The sequence below is a fragment of the Arachis stenosperma genome, chromosome 7, assembly GCF_014773155.1.
Source record: "Arachis stenosperma cultivar V10309 chromosome 7, arast.V10309.gnm1.PFL2, whole genome shotgun sequence".
NCBI lineage: Eukaryota > Viridiplantae > Streptophyta > Magnoliopsida > Fabales > Fabaceae > Arachis > Arachis stenosperma.
Window position 1 is genome coordinate 88,463,938 of NC_080383.1, and position 17,178 is coordinate 88,481,115.

General features: G+C 33.0%; 1 protein-coding gene across 1 annotated transcript; it reads right to left on the minus strand.

Moving 5' to 3' along the window:
* Positions 1-203: 203 nt before the first annotated feature.
* Positions 204-1,504, minus strand: LOC130940080 (protein FAR1-RELATED SEQUENCE 5-like). Its single transcript, XM_057868130.1, has 2 exons — positions 1,464-1,504; positions 204-597 (listed from the first exon to the last, which is right to left on the minus strand). Exons 1-2 carry the CDS (start codon positions 1,502-1,504, stop codon positions 204-206), a joined length of 435 nt encoding a protein of 144 aa, XP_057724113.1.
* Positions 1,505-17,178: the final 15,674 nt, after the last annotated feature.

A 17,178-nucleotide genomic window follows, 5' to 3' on the forward strand; every position in this document is an offset into this window, starting at 1 on the left:
GCCAATAGTTGTTGTAATAACCACACGTAGACCTCCTTACTCTCATCGGTAACTAGAGCACTTTCAAATACCACTGTTTGGTTGTGATGATTCACACCGAAAAATACTACTAGCGGACACAAGTACTTGTTCTTCTTTTATGTCGCATCAAAGGCAAGCACATCTCCAAATACTTCATAATCAAATTGGCTTCTTCCATCCCACTAAAATAGAGCTTGTAATATCCCTTTAGCATCAACTATGTGCTCATAATAGAGACAAGTATCTTCAGCTTTCTGATTTTTGAGGTATCGCAATGCCGCTCTAGCATCACCCAGGACATGACGCCTTCGCCTAACAATCTCATTATACATATCCCTTAAGGTATAATTAACATTTTCATAACCACCTGCTTGATTAGCTAACATAGAATATATATGGGGTGTGCTAATGCCTGCATCCTTCATGTTGTTCATTTGACTAGCATCAGCTTCTGCCATTTTTCTATGTGTAGGAAGGAAACCAACTAACCTAGTTTCAAGGCAATCATGATTGTGCGATTCAACAAACAAAGCCACATGCCATCTTCCAGTGTAAGCCACAAAACGAACTACAAACCTAGCCAGGCAACCACAACGAGTCTCAGATTTTGGCTCCCTTTTTCTATTTTTCATATTTTTCTGGTCTAAATCCCTCACGAGAGCACACAAACAATTGCTTCACATATTCTCCTTTGCTATTTTTCTAAGTCTTAACTTTTTCTAGCACCAAAACCAACAGATTTCACATAATGGTTATAAAAATCAAATGCTATCTAAAGATTAGGAAAATGAAAACATTCCATCTCATGAGCACCTATATTCAGAAAATCAACCATGGCAATATTTTCAATATCTTCTATTCGATATAATTCATCCACCTCATGTGAAAAATCGTTCCCATCAAACATTGCTTAAAATTCTTGCTCCCCTAAATCCTCAGAATTCACAACTTCCTGCTCAATTTCATCTTGATACATTCCTTAAAATTCCTCTATATCATCTGACTCTTCTATCATCTCATCAAAAAATACTCTTTCTTCTATTTTATCATCCACTTCAAGATCCTACTTAACAATTTTATTTGCAACTGGAAAAACATAAAACAAATAGTATTCTAATAAATCAAAGTGCAGAGACCACTAACATGAAAATAATAGCACTGTTCTTGTTCTATATATTTTTTTAACTTATTAAATTCTAAAATAAGTAAAATAGAAGAAAGCGTTGAAAATGTAGAAAACAATCTCCCTTATGCTATCAAACTCAAAATTGATTAAAAAAACAAAAGGAAAAAGAAACATCAATGTCCAAGCAAGAAATATCGACAACTATGTACAAGAAACGGATTTAAATTTATGAAAAAATGAACAGGGAACCATTAATGCGGAAGGAAGAAGAAACTATGTGATAAAATACAATATTTATGCATTAGAGAGGACTTACCGATGGTCGCACTTCTCTTGTGCCACTGTCGGAACCGCCATTGCTGCCTCCATTATTAGATGCGTGTTCCATATGAACAAGAGAGGTTTCAGATTTTTTGGTGCTTTGTTAAATTAGTCATTAATATAATTTTAATTGGCTCAATAAAAAAATAGGAATATAATGGTAAGTGATTAATATTGGGTTATTCTTATAATAAATAAGAGATATAGTACTGATGTTATAATAATAGACTAAAGGTGTTTTTGCAAAAAAAAATTATAATTGTGTTAGACAAATATTAGGAGGGACTAATGTAAATGCCACCCTAATTAAGTAATTTTTTAATCGAACTCGCTACTTTTTTTTAGAAGAGTCGTATCTGATTTCTAATACTTAAAATCTTAATATAAACTTGTTTTGACACCATCTGTGGAATTCGACCAAAAAACAAGTAAAACAATGACATCCAGATCAAAATCAAAATAAAGAAAAATAAAAAAATAAAAGAAACCTCTTCATACGATTTTTTCGACAATACCATCAAAACGAAATAGAAAAGAAAAAAAATTCACACCTTCATAACTAGATCTAAACTTTACCCAAAATTATTGGTCAATCCTGTTTTCATAAACAAAAGGTTTTGCACACAAAGTTTGAACAATGACAAAGATGCTAATTACGTTTTTAGTTAAATATAAAATAAAAAAATATTATGCTATGAGTGTGTAACATATGCGTTTCCCGACTCCGACCATTGAAATCAATTATAGGGAACGTTAATAATTTAATATATATATTCCTCAGGATCAAAAGTTGCCAACTCGCAGGCAAATCTTACACCAAGCATAATAAGTAAACTAAACCTTAAATAATCAATGGATAAACAAAGAAGCAACATATAAAATCTATGTTTCCAACTTTGAAAATAACAGTTATTTGTATAATATAAAGACGGCAAAGTTTTGGCTAAGCAAGCAAACTAAATGTTTGCCTTGTCAATTTTGCCTTAATCTAATATCTAACGTTAAATATGAAAAGCCACACATCAAATAAGTGGTATGGGTGAGGTGTTATTAAAAAAATAAAAATATATAAATATTATATTAGAAAATGGGAGACACGATGCTGTATGTGTAGTATATAGCCTGTAGACCAAAAAAAAAAAAACAAAAAAGGATAAACTGGCATAACAAGAAAACTTTTTTAAAGAAATTTAAAATTTTAATTTAATAAAGTTCAGTTAATTAATCAGTGGAATAAAATTAAAAAATAATTTATAATAAAAATTATAAAAAATCATTCTATATTATACATATATGTTATATTTTAAGAAAGAATTATAGACATATATATTAAAAAGTTAATTAAAATAATTAAATTATAATTAATTATGTCTATTTATTTATTATAAGTTAATTTTATAAACAGAAAAATTAGACAATCAAATAATTTTTTAACTAAATCTAACTAAATTACTGTATGCATGTTACTTTTTCTTCATACACACTTCTTTTTTTTCTTTTTTTTCTTCTTTTCTTCTTTTGTTATTGTTGTCGTCATCGTCACTACTATCACCTCCAAGTGAAGAGTTAGATAAAACATTATAGAAGAACCAAAATTAATTTCATAATAAATAAGACTAAAATAAAAAATTTAGAAGAGCTAACTAAAATTCATATATAATTTATATGAAAAAATTAAAATTTATAGGATCGTTGCCCTTTCTTTGTAACCAGGCTTCATCCTCACCATTTTTTTCTCCTTCTTTTTTCATTTTATTTCTTCTCTTTCTTTTCTTTCCTCATCCTCTTTTATTATATCATTATCATCATCATCATCATCATTATCTTCTTCTTCTTCTTCTTAACTAAATATCACCTAATTAATTTAATAATAACAAAAACACATTATTTAATTATAAATGACAAAAGAATTTTTTATGAATGACAACAAAATTTTTGATGAATAATATAAAAATTTTTTAAAAGACTACAAGTCCAAAATCGATTTACTCAACTAATAAAATACATTTAAATGTGTTCTAGATTCAAAAGACACATCAAATTGTTGCAAACGACACAAAAATAACTAAATCTCTTATATATTAATTCAATACCACTAAATCAATTCAGTGATAACAAAATACGTCATTTAGTTAAAAATGACACATGAATTTTTAGTAAATGACACAAGAAATTTTTAAAGAAGGACAAATTTAAAACCTTAACTCACTCAATTAAAAAATACATCAATTTGTTATAAATGACATAAGAATGACTAGTCTTTTTATATATGAGTTCAATACTACATAACTAGCTAGTTCAATGATTAAAAAAAATACATCATTTAGTTAAAAATAACACAATTAAAAAAAACTATATCATGGTTGAGAAGTTTTAGTATAAAAATTAATAAACTTTCTGTGCTATGATTAAAATTTTTCAGTGCTGTTTTTCTGATAAATTATATACAATTCAAAACTCTCATCATCATCATCCTTTAACATTCTCATAATTTTTGTTTTACTCTCGTAACAAGAATCTGTATCATGATTAAGAAATTTCAATATCAAAATTAAGAAACTTCCTATATTACGGTTAAAAAATTTTTGGTGTTATTTTTCTAATAAATTATGTATAATTTAAAACTCACTTCCTTTTCCTCTTCTTTTTCTTCATCTTCTCCTTCTTACTTTATCGTCTCATAACTTTTCTTCTTTCGAAAAAAACAGTTATATATTCGCACGTTGATTGAAACGTTGGTTAGATAATGATACGTGGGGTGAATTAGGTTAAAGAGATTTGTTATATATATATAAATGACTTTATACGTAGAGAATATTTATTATATTAATATGTATTCCTTTTGTTTTGGACAATTACTTTTGAATAAAGAATTAAACATTATCATACGTGAAATTTTTTAAATAAATAAAATAAATTTTATATTTACATGTATATGCAGTTTTTTCGTTATAAAAGCAACGATTTCACATATTTAGCAAGCAAACGACTATGCAGAGTAAATTTTCAGTGGTCTTCGAGATTGACGTTGTATATTAAAATCATTTCTGAGATTTTAATTATATTAATTATGTCTCTGAAATTAAAAAAATTGTATTATAATAGTCTTTGACCTATTTTTCGTTAATAACGTGCTGACATAATTTGATAACGTGGACTTTTGGTGACACGTGTCACCTTTTGGTTTGGCCACGTGTCACCTCATGATGACATGTTGGTCAATGACACGTGGCATGCTGACATGGATGGGTATGCCACGTGTCGCAATGTTATTTGTCCATGTTTCATCCAATATGTCATTGTTACATGTGCACCAAATTGGTCTCTTACTTTGCTTCAAATGATTCATTTTAGTCCCTAAAATTAAATGCCGTGCACCAAATTAGTCCCTTCATCAGTTTTTTCTCATTTTTTTTATAAATTTAAAATTCTCATTATATATTTAAATACACTAATTTTAATTTTATCTTTTCACAAGTTATTTAAATACAAGTGTTTTTATAAAATATTTTTAAAATATTAGTTTTAATTATATAATTTTTTTCTACAATATTTTATTAAAAAAATTATGTGACATATTGATATTGATTTAATAAAGAGTGCAAGTTAAGAGTATAATAATATTCATTAATATAATTTTTTTAATATTTAACACTTTAATAAATATTTTAGGAATACTTGATAAGGTACTTATTAACTAATATAAATTCATTATTTCCATCCATTTTAAGAATGTCTGATTTTCCATATAATTAACTTCTCACTAAATTAATAAGATAGATTTATACTTTTGATTATAATAATTCATTTTATCTATAACTTAGTTAGGTGACTTTTTCATATATTACACTATTAATCAATATAAGTACTTATTTTAACCATGACTTGAATAGTATTAAAACAGATACAAATAAATACAAGAAGCAATAATAAAATTTTGGTTTTAGTTAACATGTACTCTAATGATACAAGTTAACATTATTAATTAAAAAATTTATTATAAAATAGGGCAATTTACTCAATTAAAATGGGTGTGAAAATTCTTTACTCAAATGCAACATTTTCAATTTGTTTAGGTGAGTGTCCGGTTATTATGTAAATCGTGGTAGGTAACCACGGTTTTCAATTTGTGCATAAACCGTGGGAGGTTGGTACGGTTTACATTTAGGAAACGTTGCACATCAACCGCGACTGCTTACCACGGATTATGAAAAAAAAATGCTACTAGAAACCGTGCTTGGTCACCACGGTTTATGAAGAAAAGCTATGAGCATAAAACCTGGTTGGCTACCACAGTTTATGTTTTCTTATTCCTATTTCGCATAACTTCCAATTACTTCGTCTTCTTTGTTATTCCATTCTCTTTTTTCAACTATTTGTCTACTTTATTAATTTTTATTATGCATATTCCATGGTTTACATAATAACCAAAAAGAACACTCACGTAAACGAATTGAAAATATTGCATTTGAGTAAAGAATCTTCACACCTATTTTAATTGAGTAAATTGCCCTATAAAATATGTATAATAAAAAATATAATTAAAATTAGTGTATAAAAAAATATTGAGAATTTTAAATTTATAAAAAAAATGAGAAAAAACTGATGAAGGGACTAATTTGGTGTACGACATTCAATTTCAGGGACTAAAATGAGTCATTTGATACAAAGTAAAAGACCAATTTGGTGCACATGTAATAATGACATAGTGGATGACACGTGGACAAATAATATTGCGAGACGTGGCATAATTTGACACGTGGCAAAATAGCATTGTGACACATGGTATACACATCCATGTCAGCATGTCACATATCGTTGATCGACACATCATCATGAGGTGACACGTGGCCAAACCATGAGGTGACACATGTCACCAAAGATCCACGTCATTAAGCCACGTCAGCGCGTCGTTAACGGAAAACGGGTCAGGGACTACTATGGTGCAATTTTTCCAATCCCGGAGATGTAATTTGTGCAATTAGAATCTCATGGACAATTTTGGTGCACAGCGTCAATCTCGGGGACCACTATGGAGATTTACTCCGACTATATACTTGCTACATAAGAAACGTATTCTAAAATGTTTTTAAGTTAAAATATAACATTACTTTATGAAAAAATGTTAAAAATAATTTAGAGATGCGAATTTTTTTAAGCTTAATTATGAATGATAAAATGGAGAAGAGAGGGATGACTGCGTCAGAAGATGGAATATGTTCACATTTCTAATTTAGATATCAGGATCTTAGATCTTTAGTCATCTAGATAGTGGAACCTTGAGAATATCTATTTTCCTCTGCATCAGTCTCTGCAGAGCAACATTAACTCTTACAATTCGGATGTTCAAGCTGGTTCAAAGGTCGGTTGGTGTTAGACTGGTACGGCTTCAAAGGATTATGATGCTCGTAGTGGTTATTTGTGACTCAGTAAGAAGATGTTTAGTTGGGAGGATAGGGGTAATTGGCTTTGGCTTTGGCGTCAACATATTCTGGAAAAGCACAAATTTTTTGTCAGGCTATGTCTTCGAAAGGCTCTTCCTACTGCTGCATTTCGTTTTACGAGGGGCATTTCACACACGGATAGCTGTCCATAGTGTTTCTCAGGTCAAGAATCGGTTTTACATTGTATTTGGAATTGTCCAAAAAAGTCCAACTAGTTTGGCAAGCTTTAGGGATCTCCGATCAACCAGTGGATTTGATGAGTTGGTTCTTACATAATAGCAAACAGCATCCCTTTAGATTCTTTTCTGGTCTCTGGTGGATTTGGCATTCAAGGAATAACGAGATCTTTCATCCTTACGAGCATTGGACCATAGACAAGGTGATTGGTATGGCTTTGTCCTTGAAAAAAGAGTTCCGAAATATTTTTGAGTTGCAACGACTGTTTATCTCCTCCACCATTAGTGGCTCTTGGATTCCCTCTTCAGTGGGTATCTTTAAGATTAATTGTGATGCTAAATTGCTAGCTATCCTGGTAATGGTGCTCGAGTTGGTTTTGCTTGTGTTAGCAGAGATTGGAAGAAAAGGTGGCAACAAGGCTATTTGGGAACAATTGAGAGTCGTAGCATTTTGCAAGGAGAGTTGTTTACTATTTGAAAAGGCTTTCTTTTAGCATGAGACTTGGGACAAAGAGACATTATATGTGAGATAGACTGTGTGGAGGCTTTTACTATTGTCAATAATTTACAGGATTACTCTGGGTTTATTGATCCTTTGGTGTTCAAAATCCGAGATATCATGTCTTGGAAATGGTGTGCTGATCTCCGGTTGATCTTGAAAAATGCAAATACAGTAGCAGACATCATAGCAAAGACTGCAATGAAGACCATTTCTCCCAAGTGGAGCTTTCGTTGCCTTGGAAGAAGTTTGAAAGTAGTATTTAGCGGGATTAACTTTTCTAAGCAGTTTCTTATTTATTTTTTCTATTTTAGTTGTTGTTTATTTTTTTTAAATCACCAAAAAAAAATTATGAATGATAAATGTTAGTAAAAATATTTACACACATATTTATAAATATTATACATTAAAAAATATATAATAATTTGTACTTATATTTATAAAATTTTATATATAAATTAATATAATTTGTATACATATGTTTTAAAATATATATATATATATATAAATTAATAAAATTTATTTATTAAAAATAATTTAATATTTATATTAATTAAGTAATAATAAAAAGTATTAAAAATTACTATTTTTTTAATAATGCATAAATATTTTTTTGTTGGCCAAATATAATTACCATTTAACCTATTAATCTAGCATTTAAGCTTAATTATTGTAGTAAATCGAGAAAATAAAATTATGCCAAGATTTTTGGATTACAAAAAATTATATTATGCGTGTTTAGTATCATTTTTTAGAAACGCTTTTAAATTTTCAAGAAGTTAATTGAGAATTTTTGAAGAAATAGAAAAATATGACTTTTTTTTTCTTTTAGAAATTATTTTATCACTTCCATTAAAAAAATCTTTGATTTCAAAATAGAAGAGATCCTTGTACTATTTTTATTCTTGATTTTGTGAAAAATATTTTCTATTTCTGCTAGAAATATTAGCCATCCATTATCATTTTCATGCAATGTTTCATCTGATAGAAGTACTCGTCTTTCACCATTTTCACGCACTTCTACCATTTTTTTTTAGAAAAATCCTAAATGATCCCTGATATTTATCTTGAAAGACAACGGACCCTTAACAAAAAAAACACCCAACTCGGTCCATAGTTTTACTTTTATGGGACTGATTAGTCCCCGTGTCAGTGGTTTTTTTTATTTTTTGCATAGGAACTAATCAGTCCTATAAAAATAAAGTTCATGGACCGGGTTGAATTTTTTTTATTTGAATCTCGTAGTCCTTTCGAGGTAATTGTCAGAGATCGGATTGGGTATTCACTTTTTTTTTAATATGGTCATTCCTTTATTTTGCAATATCTCTCCACTTTTTTTATGTATCTCTTCATGTACGAAATATTTGTTTACTTTTTTTTTATATTCTTCCTCAATAAATTCATGAAAGTGGCAAGTTCGGAAGAAAATTTAAAACTGATTGGAATGAACAAATACTATTATATTCATGAAAATATGCAAAGAGATGGTGATTGAAAATAGACGTGGAACACATTTTAACAAAACTAGTTGAGCAAATTTAAAAATAAAGTTCTTGAAAAAAACTGGTTTGAATTATGAGTATAAACAATTTAAAAACAAGTGAGATTAAGTTATATAAAATCAACATTTAATATTAAAAAATATTTGTTATTATCGTTATTTTAATATCCATTCTTTTGAGTAAAAAAATTATATTTTTTGAGTAATTTATTCAAATGTTACAATTTTAAAATAAATATTTCTATAACTAAAAATTTAAATACAAAATAACTTATTTATAAGTTGCTATTTTTTATATTTTAAACTCTTTTTTTAAAAAAAATTATTTAAAAATTTTATCCAAACTGGTCTAAACCTGCAAAAACCATAATTTTAGGTCATTTGATTAGCATATATACATAATATTTTATTAAAAAGTTATATTTACGTAAGAAAATTTTTTAAATATTCTAAAAATATTAATATTCTAGTATTTCAATTATTAATTTTAACGATTTTGTTAAGGAATCAACTAGAATGAAGTTAACTTCAACCAACTAGTTAAAAAACAATTTTTTTATAAAATAAAATAAAAAACAACTTCTCACTATTTTAATTTTTAAAATTTTAAAATAAAAAATAAAAAGAAGTGAATTTAGTTGTCTTATATTATAATTGGTTTCTTAAATTTTTTAATTTAATTATAAAATATATAAATTAAATCAACTACTAAAATTATTGAAATACTGATATTTTTAAAACAATTAAAACTTTTTCTATACATTATATATTTATAAAGCTACATGTTATGACAGTGGCTTTTTTATATAATAAATAAAACAAAATAATTATTTTTTTAAATATCTAAAAAAAAAAATTTGTCCCCAAATGCATAGGACTATATTACGATTGGCACTCACGAAATGGAATTGCACCTCACTTTGGTCATGGCACCCGCTAATTGGAATAAGCCTTTTGGACCTACCACTGACATTCGCGAAATGAGGCGCTTACGAGATGGACCACTCAAAGAGGTTTATGGTCACTCAAAGAGGCATAAAAGCTAATCCTGAGAAATGTTGGGCAATTCTAGACTTGTCGAGCCCTCAAAATCTTAAAGAAGTTCAAAAGCTCACAGGTCGGTAAGTCGCATTGTCAAGATTTTAGGGGCTTCTGCAATAAAAGCCAAACTATTTTTTTAATTAATAAAAAAAGGATGTGAAATTTTTTTGGATCGAGAAATGTGAGGCAGCTTTTCAACATTTTAAAAACTTGCTCTCATCTCCTCCCATCTTAGTAAAGCCGGAACATGGATAACCTTTGTTCTTGTACCTATGCGTGATCAAAAAAACCCTGACTTCGACCTTGGTTCTAGAGGATCAAGATAAGCATCAGCGTCCCATGTATTTTGTTAGCAAAGTTCTTCAAGGACCTGAACTATGATATTCAAAGATGAAAAAACTTGCGTTTTCTCTACTCACATCGTCTCATCGATTGCACCAATACTTTCAAAGTTATTTGGTAATAATGCGAACCAACCAACCGATCAAAAAAATTTTACAAAAGCCCAACCTGGCAGGTTGGATGATTAATTGGTCCATTGAGCTATCTCAGTTCGATGTACGTTATGAACCACACTCCACCACTAAGGCCCAAGCGATGGTAGATTTTCTAGCCAAAATGACGCACCCAGCCTTTGACATACCGATATAGGAGTTTCATGTGGATGGAGCTTCCAATGTCAGGTATGGAGGAGCTGACCTCATCCAAACTAAGGGTGAGGATATGGTGATCGAGACCTCTATCAAATTTGATTTTCCTATCTCAAATAATCAGGTTGAGTGTGAAGCCTTACTTGTAGGTTGGTGTTGGCTCGGGATGTCGGAGCTACAGAAGTGATCGTATTCAGCGATTCATAATTGGTGACATCCTAAATTAATGGAGAATACCAGGCACGGAATCCGCTATCGCAACAGTACATAAAAAAAGTACAACAAGAGGTATAATTCTTTTATTCTTTTTAATCAAGCATGTGCCTAGAGAATAGAATATACGAGCTGATGTGCTGTCCAAACTCACAAGTACTAAACCTGGAATAGGAAACCGTAATCTAATACAGGAGGTGCTTACGAAACCTACTGTAACAAAATCCGACGTCCCGATTTTCTGTTCCTCCAATTTTAATACTTGGATGAACCCAATTTGCACACACCTAGAACATGGGACCTTGCCTAGTGATCCTCAAGAAGCGAAAAAGTTACGACTTAAAGCAGTCGAATATACCATGATAAATGGAAAGCTGTACAAAAGGGGCATGTCTCAACCATTGTTAAAATGTTTAAATGACCAACAAATAATGTATGTGTTGCAGGAAGTACATGAGGGTTGTTGTGGACATCATTTGGGAGAAAAGTCATTGGCTCAGAAGGTCATCCAAGTCGAGTATTACTAGCCCACTCTCATTAAGGATATCATAGAATATGTGAAAAAATGTGACAGATTCCAGCTACATGGAAACTTCCACCAAGCACCTCCTCACGAGCTTGTATCCGTTATCCCGACAAGACTATTTGCCAAATCAGGCTTGGATTATTGGGGCCTTTCCCACAGGGACTGGGCCAGGTAAAATGTCTTATGGTTGCCATAGATTATTTTACCAAGTGGATTGAAGTCATTGCTCTGTCTAGTATTAGTTTCGCTCAATATCGAAAGTTTGTTTGGAGAGAAATCATTGCAATATTTGAGATCCTCGAATCTATTATCATGGATAATGGGACCCAATTCACAGACTCAAGGTTTTGGAAACTGTTGTCCGGCTTAGAAATTCGGCAAATATTTGCCTCAGTGGAGCACCCGCAGGCAAATGGAGAATTCAAAGCTGTTAATAAAGTGATTTTAAATAGGTTAAAGAAAATATTGGATGAGTGCCCAGGTTCTTGGGCTGACGATGTGTGGTCAGTGTTATGGTCATACTGAATTACAGTACAATGCACCACCAAAGAAATGCCTTTCAGACTCACCTAGTGATGAGGCGGTAATTTCAGTAGAACTCAGGAAGCCAAGTCCAAGAATGCTTCTGGGAACCTCAGTAACTCATGAAAGCTTGGACCTAATTAATGAAATAAAAAATATAGCTAACTTAGCTGAGCAAGCTTTAAAGCAAAAAGTGACCAAAAGATACAATTCCAGAGTTCGATCTAGAAGCTTTCAAGTTGGGGACCTAGTGTTAAGACAAGTTAATGCTGGAACCTCAAGAGTTCGAGAAAAGCTAGCTCCGACCTAGTGAGGACCCTTCAAGATTAAAGAAGTATTGGGAAAGAAAGTATACAAGCTTGAAGCATTGGATGGTTCCGAGGTCCCGAGATCTTGAAATGTGACTCATTTGAAGAGGTATTATTCTTAGAAATCTTTTGGCTATGAATAGAATAAGGGCACTCTTTTCATAGGCATCTAGGTTTTTAATGATGCCTCATTTGTATTTAGCAAACAAGTTTTATTTGCAACTAGTTCTATTCACAACTTCGTGTTATGTTAAAACATAGATTTCCAATACAGAATTTTATGTTATGAATAAGTTGTGCTAAGCTTTTTCACCAGTATAAAAATCAAATTTGGGTTGTAATTAAAAGCTCAAAAATGGTTAAATAGAAACTAATATTTAATCAAAATGGTAAAACGTTAAGAGTCATATGTTAGTCCCCAGCATAATGGGAGCGTATAAAAGCGGTTCCGACAACAAACGGGAAAAAGTGCTATCAAAAGTACAAAAATTTGTACTACCAAGTTCACAACACTTAGCAAAATAAGTTCAAAATTACAAAATAGAAACAACCTTACCATCCACCACCTTTTTGAAGGCATCAACTTCGGAGACATCCAAGTCGCGAGCCCTCAATTTGATCTAGTCAAAAATGTTTCGCTCTGCATCGAAAACCCATCTACGGCAGCTTGCTCCACCTTTCTTACTGAGAGCTCAAGCCCATCAATCCTTCCAATCAGCTCGAAAACTTGCTTCTTCAAGTTGTTTCCTCTCAAGTCAGAAGTATCTTTGGCCTCCTTTAGAGTTTTCACTTCAGCCTCAAGGGAAGTCTGCTTCTCCAGAAGAGATATAACTGTAGAATTCAATTTCTAAATTTGAGAGTTGGCATCAGTAATTACCTAATCTTTGGATAGAAAGTTGGCACGGAGGTTGCCAATTTTTATCTCGGCATCACAAACATATGTCGCCGATTGAAGAAGCATTCTTTGGACTCAGGAAAGGGTGTCCTCCAGGGATATCTTGGCAAGCACTAACTTCGTTTTCTCATTCATGAAATGTTGGTCCACGAAGTCAGAAGCTCGGAATCCTTTGTCTAAAACATGCCTGAGTGATGAGAGAGACGAAATATTAACATCATCCTTACCAGTTCCTTTTTGTTTTTTCTTGAAGGAGAACGAACTGGGGAATCTCCTTCCAGGTCATGAACCTCGACCTCGGGACCCCTTCCCTCCCCACTTTCCCTAAACCTACGAGGTTGTGTTTGGCGGCTGATAGTGGTGGAAGAGGAAACTTGATCACCACCAACATTGATTGAGGGTTGACTTGACAACCTTCTCTTCATTTTGGTGATAGAGGCAAGTCCCCCAGCCATATCAACTGAAATAGAAAATCGTTAGTAATACGAAATCATCAAGTATAAACTAAAGAGACTATGGATACAAAACTTACTAATAGTGCTTTGAGCATATTGTTCGTTTATGAGAATGTCCCTTAAAACTAGGGGATGCTCATTCCACAACATCGTTAACAAATTGATACTTAAAAGTTTGCTAGCATTGTGGTGCGCGAAATTGTGAACAATACTTTTCACAACTCTCATAATCCCCGGTCATGAACCCCAAAAACTTGGTAGTTCAATCCCATGGCATTACACAACTTCGCACAACTAACCAGCAAGTGCACTGGGTCGTCCAAGTAATACCTTACGTGAGTAAGGGTCGATCCCACGGAGATTGTTAGTATGAAGCAAGCTATGGTCATCTTGTAAATCTTAGTCAGGCAGACTCAAATGTATATGGTGATGAACGAAAATAACATAAAAGATAAAGATAGTGATACTTATGTAATTCATTGGTAGGAACTTCAGATAAGTGCATGAAGATGCCTTCCCTTCCGTCTCTCTGCTTTCCTACTGTCTTCATCCAATCCTTCTTACTCCTTTCCATGGCAAGCTCGTGTAGGGTTTCACCGTTGTCAATGGCTACCTCCCATCCTCTCAGTGAAAGCGATTGCATATGCTCTTGTCACAGCATAGCGGAATTCAGCTGTCGGTTCTCGGTCAGGCCGGAATAATATCCATCGATACTTTTGCGTCTGTCACTAACGCCCCGCCTGCTAGGAGTTTGAAGCACGTCACAGTCATTCAGTCATTGAATCCTACTCAGAATACCACAGACAAGGTTTAGACCTTCCGGATTCTCTTGAATGCCGCCATCAGGTCCTGCCTATACCACGAAGACTCTGATCTCACGGAATGGTTGGCTCGTTTGTCAGGCGATCAACCATGCATCGTGCAATCAGGAATCCAAGAGATATTCACTAGAGCCTTGGTTGCTTGTAGAACAAAAGTGGTTGTCAGTCACCTTGTTCATAAGTGAGAATGATGATGAGTGTCACGGATCATCACATTCATCAAGTTGAAGAACAAGTGATATCTTGGAACAAGAACAAGCGGAATTGAATGGAAGAACAATAGTAATTGCATTAATACTCGAGGTACAGCAGAGCTCCACACCTTAATCTATGGTGTGTAGAAACTCCACCGTTGAAAATACATAAGCATAAGGTCTAGGCATGGCCGAATGGCCAGCCTCCCAATGATCTAAGAACTAGATGTCCAAAAGATCTCCCTTTAATACAATAGCAAAAGGTCCTACTTATAGAAAACTAGTAGCCTAAGGTTTACAGAAATGAGTAAATGACATAAAAATCCACTTCCGGGCCCACTTGGTGTGTGCTTGGGCTGAGCAATGAAGCAATTTCGTGTAGAGACTCTTCTTGGAGTTAAACGCCAGCTTTTATGCCAGTTTGGGCGTTTAACTCCCATTTGGGTGCCAGTTCCAGCGTTTAACGCTGGGATTTCTTGAGGTGACTTTGAACGCCGGTTTGGGCCATCAAATCTTGGGCAAAGTATGGACTATCATATATTGCTGGAAAGCCCAGGATGTCTACTTTCCAACGCCGTTGAGAGCGCGCCAATTGGGCTTTTGTAGCTCCAGAAAATCCACTTCGAGTGCAGGGAGGTCAGAATCCAACAGCATCTGCAGTCCTTTTTAGTCTCTGAATCAGATTTTTGCTCAGGTCCCTCAATTTCAGCCAGAAAATACCTGAAATCACAGAAAAACACACAAACTCATAGTAAAGTCCAGAAAAGTGAATTTTAACTAAAAACTAATAAAAATATACTAAAAACTAACTAGATCATACCAAAAACATACTAAAAACAATGCCAAAAAGTGTATAAATTATCCGCTCATCACATTGACACCGAAAATTTGAATTTTCGGTAAAGAAACATATAATTCCAATACAAGTTAAATCTTTTGGTATCCTCCAAATTAAAAAAGAATGGAGTCGTGCCTTCTACCCCTTCAATCTTAAAAATTTTTTCTTTGAATCCATAATAAGATTCCTCAAACAAAGTAAATATTTTTCTATTGGGAACACCTCGGAAGGAGACGAACTTGTGGCCCTGCAAGCTAAAGGGGGCAGTGAGAATGAAAAAATAGAATAAGACTCTAAGTGTAGGCGAACCCCAATCCAGAAAAACAAGATCTCGTACATTCACAACCAATCTACAATGGTACCAGCATGCTCATTTATATGGCATAGCTGATCTCCAGACCTCAGAACAGAGAAGACATAAAGATTGCTTAGGTCGGAATCAAAGATAACCCGAGCCTCCCTCAAATTGTCAAGTTCTTCACGAGTAATCGTAGAAGGCGTATCCTTGACTTCCTTGAAAATCCAAGAATATATATCCACTTCTAGCTCACTATTCATTCCCAGAGCGGGCACAAGATGGGATTTCGGCAAATTAGCAGCACCGCCATACTCTCGGCCCACGATAACCTTTTTCCTAGCCATATCGTGAAAACCTACAGGGACATCACCACTATGTTACCACCACTACGTTGTCATAAATTAAAGAATCCTAAGAATACAAGTCCTATAGCTGTAGCTCGTTCAAAACATAGAATGAACTTGCAAAATGCAGAAAAACTACGAAGAGTGGGTCAAATAGTATTCATCAACTATTTGGGAACTAAAAACAGTGGTGCCCCTACTACAAAAAGCATATTAAGAAATAACAGGCGCAAAGAAAAAACAGGAAAAATGCCAAGCGAAATGGATAGCATGCAGAACAAACAAGGATTCAAAGAAATTACTCTAGTAAAAACACAAAAGGGAGGGGGGAAGGACCGGTAGTTTCACTAACCTCAAATGATGATTGCTGCAAAATTTACTAATAAAAATTCCACTAACCCTCCTTAGCACAATAAAGATGCAACGGCGACAGGAGCAAAGCAAACCCAACAAGGGAGATTTGCAGATAGAAAAAGAGGAGATTGTTCGTATTTGGAAGGATGGTTTTGAAAATAAAGTGGTTTGGAAAGAGAAAAGGTCAAGTAAAACCTATTTAAACTTAAGTTAAATGTTGTATTTAAACTTAAGTTAATGCTGCATTTATTACTGGAGAGAGAATGTGGGAGAAGGCCGACAGTTCACAAGACGAGGGGAGGGGACTATAACTGCTACAATGAAACTAAAGGAAACTATTAAGTTTTCTTAAATAATCCTTTAAGATTCCATCAAAAGAGCAAAACCCAACATCTTAAACTCGGATACCCGTGACAAAAGAACCGGGGTCCAGGAATCTGAGTTGGGGGCACTGTTCTGGATGAATAGTAACATAATGGAACGACGATTAAATAAGAATCTAACGTTAGGATATAACATTAAACACAAGATAACGGTAGTGCCATTAAGCCTGAAATCGCCAAATCCAGCCATTAAGGACGTAACTTAAAAGCACTAAATACTGAAAAACGGTACAACCTAAAGGGTCAAA

What these genes read in the sequence shown, in the direction of transcription:
- LOC130940080 (XM_057868130.1), bottom strand. Translation starts at nt 1,504, where the DNA reads ATGGCGGTTCCGACAGTGGCACAAGAGAAGTGCGACCATCG. An exon ending in CAAGAGAAGTGCGACCATCG is followed by an intron (nt 598 to 1,463) that starts GTAAGTCCTCTC and finishes TTGCCTGGCTAG; the next exon opens with GTTTGTAGTTCGTTTTGTGG.